This window comes from Mustela nigripes, chromosome 6 (assembly GCF_022355385.1).
Source record: "Mustela nigripes isolate SB6536 chromosome 6, MUSNIG.SB6536, whole genome shotgun sequence".
NCBI classification, from domain to species: Eukaryota; Metazoa; Chordata; class Mammalia; order Carnivora; family Mustelidae; genus Mustela; species Mustela nigripes.
In genome coordinates, this window is record NC_081562.1 from 73,374,273 (window position 1) to 73,386,366 (window position 12,094).

A 12,094-nucleotide genomic window follows, 5' to 3' on the forward strand; every position below is an offset into this window, starting at 1 on the left:
TGAGGTTTTAACTCGGGAACTATCATCAGAAACGCTTATTAGTGACCTAATTACTTTGATCATCTGCTTGGACTTGGGATAGGTGAATTCAGTTATTGATTGTGAGCATATATTAAATTGTCCTTAGTGCCTGATCTTTAATTTCTGCAAAAGGCAAAGGACAGTTTAGTCTAATGTATACTAAACTGGGCATAAGAAGAACCAAGTTCTCTATTTACTACCACTTACTTCCTGTCTGATCTTGTGCAAGCTTAACTAAATTGTGCTTCTCAGTCCAAGCTCTCTTTGTCCTTCTCCCTGCCCTATCTCAAAAGGATATAATGTAAACCTTCTGATTAAAACTTCTCACTTGACTATTCTCTGTTTTGAACTGAATAAATAGTGTACAGGACATCAGATTGGAAAAATAGTGGTGCTGGGGCAAAAGTAGGCTTGGACTTTGCTCCCAAAGCTTCCTGAAGGATCATGCTAAAGTAAAAACTGTTTATTCTTGTGATACTATACATTAAAGCCCTGGGAAAGGGATAACGTGTGTATCATAGTGAGTATTCTTTTTCCTGTAATGTGAACCTGGGGATAATTTCTTGCTGATTACAGATCTTCCCTGAGACCATGTGACCTTCCTTATGGCATTATTATATGATCTTAATTGAACACAAAATCTGTACTTTAGTCTCTCTTTTTTTTTTTTTAAATACGAGAGAACGAATCTACACCTTTATTTACTTTTCATTAAATTTAAATCCTTGGGTACAGCATCACACGGATTCTGTGGCCAATGGCTTTAGCAGGAAGGTTGCCTTGGAATTTCGCACAAACCATGCCGCTGTTCCCATGAGCACGAGTTACTTTTCCCCAGATTACTCTGGTTTTGTTTGGTTTGCCACCAGGAGTCACTGTGTTGTTGTTTGCTTTGTACACGTAAGCACATCTCTTGCTTAGATAGAATTCTGTTTCATCTCGAGCATATACACCTTAGATTTTAAGAAGAGCTGTGTGCTCCCTCTGGTTGCAGAGACCCCGCTTATAGCCAGCAAAAATGGCCTTGGACCACAGCCTTCCAGATGTTATTCGGCGTTTTAGAGGAGTCCTGTTCCCAGCACACCTCACTTACTGGCGCCCAAAGTTCAGCAACAAGAATTCCACTCAGCTCCCTCCCTTATCTTCTTATCTCACAAATCCATAGGGGCATCTCTTAAAGAGACATAACAAAGCAAGAACTTTATTTTTACGGACCAAGATAGGAATCCTGGTTCAGTTACTTCCTAGCTATATGATGTTAGGCAGGTTCCCCATCCTCATTAAGACACTGCTTCCTTATCTATAAAATGAGAAGTTAATGATATCTGCTTCCCAAGATACGAGTAGGATTCCATTAGATAATTCATGTGAAACACATACAGTTTGCCTAGCACCCAGTAAATACTCTCTAAATAGTTGGGGCCCTCACTGTCTCCCACTTGTGATCACCTCCCTTGGCTTCCCTGATCTTTAGTATAATAAGAAAAAAATCTGTACAGTTCTGGAATATTGGAATGAAGGTGTCAAGACAGGTTAGAGACTTTAAGATGCTTTTTGAGATGATAGGCCAATTATGTGACATTCAAATATCATTGTCATCTCATTTTAAATTATCATCTGGAGCCACATGGAAGACTTTAATGTCTAGGAAGACATTAAAAATGAGCTATCAAAATATTGATGCATCTCACAAATTGTACAAAATCAAGTGTTTATTCCCTAAGTTGACTCATCTTACTTTGAAAGAATGGACTTCAGGGAAAGCGGAAACATACGTATTCATACAAAGCCACATTTGCCTTCTTCGTGGAAGAATTTAATTAATTGGTTAGAAACTTCCAGGACCTAGAAACATTCATTCTGGTTGTAAAAAACCCAATAATTTATATACATATTATTTTAAATATAACCTATAGTGAATATATGGAAAGAACTGTAAGAACTTTTAATAGTTTTGATTCAATGTATTTAGAAAAAAATTCTTCCTGCTTTAAATAAAATCATGAGAATATGCACTGAAAAGTTAAAAAGTACAGTTGAGTAGGAAAGCATGAAATCAATATCTGATTCATTTTTATGTAATTGAAGGTGTTGCCCTTAAAGCATCTTCCAGAAAACTCTAATTGTTGATGAACCTTTATGAAGTTCTTTCCAAAATGTCTTCTCCCCTACTTGGTGTTTTGAGGCATGTGGCAATGCGTATGGCACTGAAGAATGAATTGCTGGCTCCACACAAGCGTCTTCTGCCTACCCAGTAAATGAAGTCTGTGAGCAGCAGTGGGGGCTCTTTGTCTGGGCTCCTGCCATATGGAAGAGTCATGCCAAAAGGTCTGAAAAGGAGCAGCAGGAGCTGGTGACATCTGTAAGTGGGGAGGCAGAACCGACAGTGCTGCGCATTCAGGAGCCAGCAGGCACAGTGACTCACCACCAGACTGAACCTGACCTAGTGGGAAGGCAGAGGATCTCTGCTGAAAGGCTGCCACACATGCGAAGGCGCACAGTCCTAGCCCAGCAAGTGCACTGTGCAGAGAGGAGAGAGAAGCAGAGGAAAGTAAATTGTGTCCTTTTTTCCTGTAAGAGGCATGCATCTTACCTTTTCAGTTGGGATCGTTTAGACATACTCTATTGTATTTTTGTTTGAGGCAGTACTCTGAGAATCAGCTTTCAGTGTAGGGACATGGTGATTCTTTGCAAGTGAAAAAAAATCTGCTTATTTTATAGAGGAATATCAAAGGTAAGATGGCTTTTCTATAGCATATTCTCATTATGTTAAGTGAAGTCTGTGTATTAGGCTAATGGGATTTCTTTGTTGTTAAATCAATATTGTGTGGCTATTACTATTTTCCAAAAAAATCATTAAGAATATATGACTTAGTAAAGTGCTGAGCACAAAGTAGGGATACATAGTTTTAAGTGGCAAATAATATGAGACAATATTATATAACTTGACATATTTAACTTTCTACTTAAAAAATTTTCCATGCTGGGGCACCTGGGTGGCTCAGTGGGTTTACCTCTGCCTTCAGCTCAGGTAATGATCTCAGGGTCCTGGGATCGAGCCCCACATTGGGCTCTCTGCTCAGCAGGGAGCCTGCTTCCCCCTCTCTCTCTACATGCCTCTCTGCCTACTTGTGATCTCTCTGCCAAATAAATAAATAAATAAATAAATAAATATCTTTTAAAAATATATATCATGCTGTATCTCAAGTGTATCAGCAATTTTATTTATTTTTTTTTAAAGATTTTATTTATTTGACAGAGATCACAAGCAGGCAGAGAGGCAGGCAGAGAGAGAGAGAGGAGGAAGCAGGCTCCCCGCCGAGCAGAGAGCCCGATGTGGGACTCAATCCCAGGACCCTGAGATCATGACCTGAGCCGAAGGCAGAGGCTTAACCCTCTGAGCCACCCAGGCGCCCCTGTATCAGCAATTTTAAAACAGGTTTGTTATTTAAGCATAAGTCGGACAGAGTAGTAGAGGCTCATGCTCACAGACGGATCAGGTATTTCTCCCTACATGTACTCACAGATGAGTTTCAGTAACTAATTTTTTAAAGATAGAACCCAGCAGAGGTGCCTGAGTGGCTTAGTCTATTAAGCCTCTGCTGTCAGCTCAGGTCATGATCTTAGGATCCTGGGATGGAGCTCTGCTTTGGGCTCTCTGCTCAGCAGTGAGTCTGCTTCTCCCCCTCCCTCTGCTCCTCACCCCACTCTTTCTCTCTCTCTCAAATTAATAAAACACTTTTTAAAAAATAAAATGAAATTGGGAGGCTCAGTCATTAAGAATCTCCCTTTGGCTCAGGTCATGATCCCAGGGTCCTGGGATCGAGCCCCACTTTGGGCTCCTTGCTTGGTGGGAAGCCTGCTTCTCCCTCTCCTGCTTCCCCTGCTTGTGTTCCCTCTCTTGTTGTCTCTCTGTCAAATAAATAAGTAAATAAATCTTAAAAAAACAAGTGAAATGAAATAAAGTTAGAAACCATTATATCATTACATCAAATATGACTGAATTTTTAATATCTGATAATTCTTAAGATGCTGAGAAGCCTGTTATAATTAGAAATTATATTAGAGAAAGAATGTGTAAATTCAAATGCCTGGTAGATACCACATTTCATTTTCAAGTGTGTAGTTTATAATTTGTTAGTCTGTATCCCATGCAGACACTTATTACAGTCTTGTTTCTAGTTGCAGAGTGAGAACCATAACGTAAAGTCCCATGCTTTCCTATGTGATTGGAATCGGATTCAGTTACCTTTTAACAGTGTGACTTTGGACAAGTCACCTGGCCTTTCTGAGCCTTGGAATTTTTGTTTTGTTCTATGTGTGTGCTGCCTATAAAACAGGAATAATGTATCTATGCTATAGACTTATCATAAGGCTTAGTCAACTTACGTAAATAAAATATAACAGTGTCTTGTGCCTAACAAGGGATCAGTGAATAAGTGTTAGCTGTTCTTCTAGTGAAATTGTTGTTTGGGTCCGTGATTTCCTCACCCCCACCACAAAAATCCCTAGTAATTTTTCATAAACCTATATGATGTGATGAAACTGAATGTCAGCAAATTTACTCTTGATTTTCTTGTGTTGGTTTTGGCAAGGTCAGGGACTTGACATTAGAAGACCATCTGTGGAAGGACACAGGTTTTTGCTAATAACTGCTGACATCTCCCTTGGATTTTGCAAATTATGATCAGAATACCTTCAATTTGCCAAGTTCAGCTAAAGTATGATTTAGAGTCAGCAAAAGATCGTTTATTATAAGCTTCCTATTTAAGATCCTGTAGGATGTGGAAGACCTCAGGAGTGACTTCACTGCATAGCAATAACTGACCATATGACCTGTTGGTTAATGAATTTGCTGACTCATAAAAAATGTATTAAAAGATGGCGCAAACTTTGCTGGGTGGTTTTCTTTAGAGGTATTTGTTAAAACTAGAATCAGAGCATATGAAAGTATGGGAATGAGTCAAAAAGAGTAGTATCACTATTAGAATAAAACTCAGGGCTTGGAAAGAGCCCCCACTAATAGTAATGACAACAAGGATGTGTCTCAAATGCATTTTGAGAAGTGGAAGACACAAGTCTCAAAAGGCACATACTGTGTGATTCCATTTATACAACATTCTGGAAAAGAGAAGCTCTATTAACAGAAGCTGGTGATAGGAGAAAGGTGTGGGGTGGAGAGGAGGGAGACCCAGTGCATCTACCCTCATGTTTCATTGGCTCCTGAACCAGTCACTCTGTATTCTCGATTTTATACCAGTCAGGGCCGTCCTTTTGATCTGGGGCATGAGGATAATTTCTCCAAAGGAAAGCCTACACATAGAACACTGAACAAATCTGGATATCATTAAGAAATGGAAAGAAAGGATGTCAAATAGGCAAATGATAATGCTAATACTTTAACCTGAATTTGTTTAACCAAAACCTTGGCTACTTGTGGGATTTAATGACTACATAGTTTTTATCTCAATATTTTTGAGACCACTAATTATTTTCATAGTATTATGTTACTTTACCTGAAGACTTCACATAAAAATACCTCATTCCAGTGCTGCTGTAAAAAGCAAAATGATAATTTTTCATATTCGAACAGATATTGCATAGGGGCACCTGGGTGGCTCAGTGGGTTAAGCCTCTGCCTTCAGCTCAGGTCATGATCTCACGATTCTGGGATCAAGCCCTGCATCGGGCTCTTTGCCTAGCAGGGAGCCTGCTTCCCCATCTTTCTCTGCCTGCTTCTCTGCCTACTTGTAATCTCTTTCTGTCAAATAAATAAATAAAATCTTAAAAAAAAAAAAAACAGATATTGCATAAAGCATAAAAGTAGACCTCCTATGTCGAACACAGTGCAGCATTCCTATAGCTTAATAGCATTTTATACATAGTTTAAAATGTAGTCTTCACACAAATTAGACACTGGTTTAGAATATACTTTGTTCTGCTTTCCTATTAGTTTTTACTAAACACTTACTGGGCTTCATACTTGCCTAGAATGAAAAGGATACTTCAGCAAGTAGCTAGGTAGAAATTTTTCAAAAAAAAAATGTTCAGATGTAAAATACAAAATGAAAAAAAGTGGGGGGGTAAAAAAATAGAAAATGAGTTCTGATAGGACCAAGCCCAAGAGCTTTGGATAGTTGAAGAAGGCTCCATGGACAAGGGATGGAAGGAATTCAGGAGGCCATCCAAAAACAAAGTAAGTCTTAAACACCTAGAGAGATAAAGCAAGAATGTATGCCATGCAGAGAGGATGGAAAGAAGAAAGGTTGGGAATGGACATGTTTGGATAACAGTGTATTAGATTGGTTTGTTTGGAGGGAAGGGTACCTGCAGAGATACAATGAGAAAAACATCAGAGGAAGTGAGTAGAGATGGGATTTGAACAACCTTGAATGATACATAGAGTCTAGATTTTATTCTGCTGGTGAACAGAGGACTGTTGGAAGTTTTCCTTCTATGGCAAGTAGGAAGATCTTGGCAAAGCAGAGTTAGAAAGATTGCTCATACAACAGCATACAAAGTGGGTCTAACTAGCCAAGAAAAAAAAAAAAAAAGGTAGGGGCACCCGCAGTGGGTTAAGCCTCTGCCTTCAGCTCAGGTCGTGATCTCAGGGTCCTGAGATCGAGCCCCACATCCAGCTCTCTGCTCAGCAGGGAGCCTGCTTCCCCCTCTCTCTCTGCCTACTTGTGATCTCTCTCTGTCAAAAAATTAAATAAAATCTTTAAAAAAAAAATGGTAGAATCAGATCACCTGGGAGCTGGTGACTGGCCTGGACTTGAGATATGGTATGAGCAAAACTGGGTGGCAGTGATGAAAATTTTAATGTTGGATGCTAATATGAGTAGGAGCCCATAACAGCTGGGTTTTGTGGTAGGGAACTAAGTTTAGAGTGATTCAAGATACCAAAGCCAGGTAACTGGAAAGGGATGGAACCATTACCAGACTGGTAAAGTTCTGGTGGGGTGGGGTGGGTGGCATCGGGTAGGGAGGGAGGTAGTAGGAGAGAGGTTTTCCTGAAAAGATGAGTTTGGACTTACATTAACAGCAGGCCAAAGTGGTAATAAATGTCCAACAGTAGTTAATTTTGGATGATTGTTACTCATTCATTCATTCAGCAATATTTTATTGAAGAAAGAGAGTTACAGTGTTAGCAAGAAAAAAATGTTCCCATTCTCATGGAACTGGCAAAACTATACAAATATATTTAAGGAAATAATAAAATGTTTGTATTTAAAATAATATGGGTAGAGGGAGGTGAGCATAGATGAAACAAGATTAACAATGAATTGATAGCTGTTGAAGCTCAGTAATGGGTACATACTGGTTCATTTTACTGTTATATGTGATTGAAATTTTCTCTAACATTTTTTAAAAAGGCAAAAAGTTGGGTGCATAATGCTAATAATTAGACAAGGTATCTGATAGATTGATGAAATCACAGCTAAAGTGTGGTCTGAGAGAGGTGGGAAGAAAATGAGCCAAATACGCTGTCTGAGAAAGATAAAAGTTGTTTCAAGGACAAAGATGATAATGTTAATTTTGACTAAATTTAGGCTAAAGATGTTATAAGTTAAACCTAGCAGATTATTTATTTTTAATTTTGTTCATTTCTGGTTGGATGGTCCTTCATGGCTGAAAGGAATTGAGTACCTGAGAAGCTTGAGAAAACTGTTTTGACTACTTGATAAGGTTGTTTATTACCTGAAAAATATGTCCAGGATTTATTTTCTAATATGTGAACATCTATTGTATTTTTAGGAAACTAATGAGCAAAAGCTTCACAAAATAGCCAACGAACTTTTGCTTACAGAAAGAGCTTATGTCAACCGACTTGACCTCTTAGATCAGGTAAGATTTTCCCTTTCAGGATAATTTTTTGGCATTGTACATTATTTTTAGTAATCAAGGGGTTTTAGAAACTATAAAGGACATGACTGTTCTTGGTCAGTGGAAGCTTTTTCTTTAAGAAAATCTTTAGGATTTTTAGCTTTGGCAGTGAATTCACCAGACACAAAGGGTTTCAGTTCATAAAGAACAGATTCAAGGACTCTGAGTCACAAAATGCCTTGATCCGTATCTTTCAAAAATCAACACTACTATGTTTCTTGTCCATTTATCATGATCCTAGATCCTTAGGATCTGTTATATTATACATATCTATTACCATTATAACCCAAATAAGAGACTGGCGATTCTCATTCGTACATGAATATGTCACTGATTCTGTCTCATGCACTCTTCACCCCCATGTGAGTCATCTGAATTGACGGAGTAATAGGGCCAGAAGAATTTTGAGCCTTCACTTACTTGTTCAAGCTTGTAGGAGACCTCTAATACAGTGCCTGGTGTAAAGTTGCATGGTCAATATTTGTTGGAAATGACATCCTACTTTCTCACATTTTGTACTCTCATCATGGTGGAGGCTTGAGTATCATTTCAAATACATGTACAATTTACAAGCAAAATTTTAAAATACATCATAAGAAGCACTTGAAAACCAAGGCCTCTTAATATTGTTTTAATGATTAAAAAAAATAAGATAATCGATAGATTGTTCATAGAGTCTCCTCTGACTAGAAGAGAAAGTTGCCATGTTTGAGTGTTGATTCTAAAAAGAACTATCCGACTTCTGCCATTGGAAAACTGGAACTTCAAGGGAACATGCCATCCTGGGCAACCTTCTTATCATTGGTTCCCAGAGTGAACTCTAGCCCTGTTAGAGTGAGCCTTAAGGGATCAGATTAGGGTTCTGTTCTTTGAAATAATGAGTTCGTGACTTAAACACTAACTTTCCAAAGAATTTCACTGTAAGTCCATCAATTCATGTTGAGTTGGTACATTTGAAACAATTTTTCTCCTCATGGGCATTACAGACCTGAAATATTAGGTATTCCCATGTTTTTTCCTCTTAATCAGGTTTTGTGGTTTTTTGTTTTTTTATTTTTTGTTATTTTAGCCATATTAGCTTGTCAGCTACTATTGTTGACCTTTTAGAATTTTAGAGTATTAAATACTTACAATATCCTATCTATTGGAGTTTTTAAGGACATAATTTTGTGTTCTTTTTGCCTACCAAGAAAATGCAGTGGAGGTGAATTTAGAAAATTAACAACCATCTGGACATGATGAGGGAACAGACCTCCTTCTGCCTACATTTAACAGAATGGTAATTAAGAGGTATAGTAGCTCTAGTGGAGTATAGCTTAAGACTGCAATTATTTTTTTTTGTTTTTAAGATATTCGTTATTATGTGCAGGAGATCCTTTTGTCCTCTTTTAAGTGTTCAGGTTATCATGCATTATTACTTAAAAGCAGGGAAACATCTGTGAGCTGAAATACTTTCTTATCCACTGACCAGATAACTTACTAAGCACCTGTTCTGCTGGGGGAGCTAAACTATGATGGCCTCCCTCCCCAAGGGGGCATACAGTTTTAATAGGGAAAATGAGATTTATGCCAACAAATTACAGTAAAGGGAAGTATGATATACATGCCACAAAATCATTCAAAACATAAAGAGGAGTGAAAAATACCACAGTTATATATAAAGTTTTCCATCTCTCTTAACTCTACCTGTAGATAGGAGTAAATCCCTTTCCCTCGGTTGGAAATTCTCTGGCATAGAAAGATTAAAATCCCCTAGATAGAAGCATGGCTTAGGTTAGAGTCAAGTTTTCTAATTCTAATTCCTTCTTCTCAATCAAAGCATATATTCAGACATTTCAAAAATGATTTATTTCTTGAACCATGAACCTTTTTGTTGATTGAACAAAAGTTACTGAGAGCCCACTCTATGCCTAGCACAGTGCTGGGTGGGAACCAATAAATTTAAAGTAATGTTTGCTTTATTCTCTTATTCAGGTATTTTACTGCAAATTATTAGAAGAAGCAAATCGAGGCTCATTTCCAGCAGAGATGGTGAATAAAATCTTTTCTAATATTTCATCAATAAATGCCTTCCATAGTAAATTCCTATTGCCAGAGCTGGAAAAACGAATGCAAGAATGGTAAGAGGAGTAGATGGCAAATGATGTGTCTCAGGCAGTCACGTTAGGTGCTGTGTTATTCGCTTTTAAATTGAAACAATACTGCACAGAGAGCTATAGCCAAACATGGGTTTTAAATTTTTACCATAAAGACCACTGATAGGAATTGTGGTACACTTCTAGGTTTGGTTGGAAAGAATTTCATCTCTGCTCTCCAAACTATCTTTTGACTAGTGGAGATGAGATATCAGGGGGTAATCTGGAGCTTTAAAAGCTCCATAGCAGGTCTTTTTACTATGTCATTCCTAAACTCCCTTTAAAAAGGTACTACTTTATTCTCTACCCATGTCACAGCAAGGTGGGTCTGATAAAGCACCAGGGAGTGTATAGAAAGTGATCACTTCATTTGGAGTCCTATTAATTCACACATAACTCTGTAAGAAATCTTAATGCTTTGTTTCTTTGTACAGGGAAACAACCCCTAGAATTGGTGACATCCTTCAGAAATTGGCACCATTCCTTAAGATGTATGGAGAATATGTGAAAGGATTTGATAACGCAATGGAATTGGTTAAAAACATGACCGAGCGTACTCCCCAGTTCAAATCAGTAGTTGAAGAAATTCAGGTAATTGGACTCTTCTGTTCAAGGCTATGAGTTAATTTTTCTGTACAAATCATAAGGTCTTCTGATCTAAATTTGAGATTGAGACATCTTGTGAGGCTCTCGGTCTCAGGGGTTAGAGTATTGGTCTTCTAAATTGAGACATCTGTCTGAGACAGCCAAATGCCATGCTATTCTGAATTACGCAAAAATCATCTCTGCAAAATTAACATATTTATTGAGCACATGCCTTGTGCTAAGTAGTAAATTCTCCATTTACATTTGAGTCTAGCTTTTATAAAGATTCACATAAATTTATAAAGTGAGTTCCCATTCGGGTCTATGCTTCTCTTGCTTTCTTTCAGAGGTTGAGATGATAGAATGAATATATAAATGAATATAAAGAATGATTGCCATAAACCCTGACATTCTGCAAACATTATTATTATTATTCTGGGTGTGTGTGTGTGTGTGTGTGTGTGTGTGTGTGACTTTATATATGTATACTGATTTTTTTTTTTTTCAATTTCACCAAACCTGGATAATATGCTTTGATAACAGCATAGTAATTTCTGTTTGATTTTCTAGTTAAAGTTAATGACTTATTATTATTTAATAAAAATAATAATCAATAATAAAAATAAAAATAAAAAAGGAATTCTATAGATCACGTAAGATTTTTATGGCAGGGATTCTGTTGCTCCTTCTGTTTTCTTTTGTGCTAGATAAATATTTTTTATTTTACCATTTTAATCCTTTAAATTTTAAAACTGTTTTTCATTTTTTCCTGCTGTTTGTTGGAGGAATTATAATATGTATTTTAATTTATCACAGTCTACTTCAGATTAATACTGACCTTAATTATGTAAAATACAGGCATTTTGCTATGCACCATGCTTTTAGTCTGAGATACATTACCCTTGTATGTTTTAAATCGAATAATACAGAGATGTAATCATTTCTTATAACTTTATGTCTTTGAAGGAAGGGAGGATGTGAGAAAAAAAATATATCTATAAATATGTTTATTAAACCATATATTTGCCATTTCTGAAATAAGTTTCTTTCCACATAAAGTGGTAAATGTTTCTTGCAAGGCAGAGAATGAATAGCAACAAATTTTCTTGGTCTTTGTTTATCTGGGAATATCCTTATTTTTTCTACATTGTTGAATTGTGTTGCTGGATACAGAATTCTTGGTCAATACTTTGTTGTGTGTTTTGTTTTTTTTCTTTCAGCAAAATGAATATTATTTCACTGTGCTCCATCCTCTCTTGTTTTATATGGGAAGTTAGGAACTGTATTGATATTTTTTGTATGTGATGAATTGTTTTTCTCTTGATACTTTCAAATTTATTTCTTTACTTTTGTCTTTCAACAGTTTGAATAGGATGTGTCTAATGTGACTCTGTATTTTTCTTAGGGTTGAATTTCTTAGATGTGTAGGGTTTTTTAATTAACAATTTGAGAAGTCTTCAGCCATT

The 12,094-nt window shown here is 37.0% G+C and overlaps 1 protein-coding gene and 1 pseudogene across 7 annotated transcripts in view; one reads left to right on the forward strand and one right to left on the reverse strand.

Moving 5' to 3' along the window:
- FGD4 (FYVE, RhoGEF and PH domain containing 4) overlaps window positions 1–12,094 on the forward strand; it is a 214,691-nt gene that overhangs the window by 166,211 nt on the left and 36,386 nt on the right. For all 7 annotated transcript variants that reach the window (XM_059402867.1, XM_059402868.1, XM_059402870.1 and 4 more), the window contains 3 exons: window positions 7,780–7,869; window positions 9,883–10,028; window positions 10,478–10,634. In XM_059402867.1, coding sequence (XP_059258850.1) covers window positions 7,780–7,869; window positions 9,883–10,028; window positions 10,478–10,634 — 393 coding nt within the window. The remainder of the gene's footprint in view (window positions 1–7,779; window positions 7,870–9,882; window positions 10,029–10,477; window positions 10,635–12,094) is intronic.
- Window positions 739–2,640, reverse strand: LOC132020131 (large ribosomal subunit protein eL33-like; annotated as a pseudogene).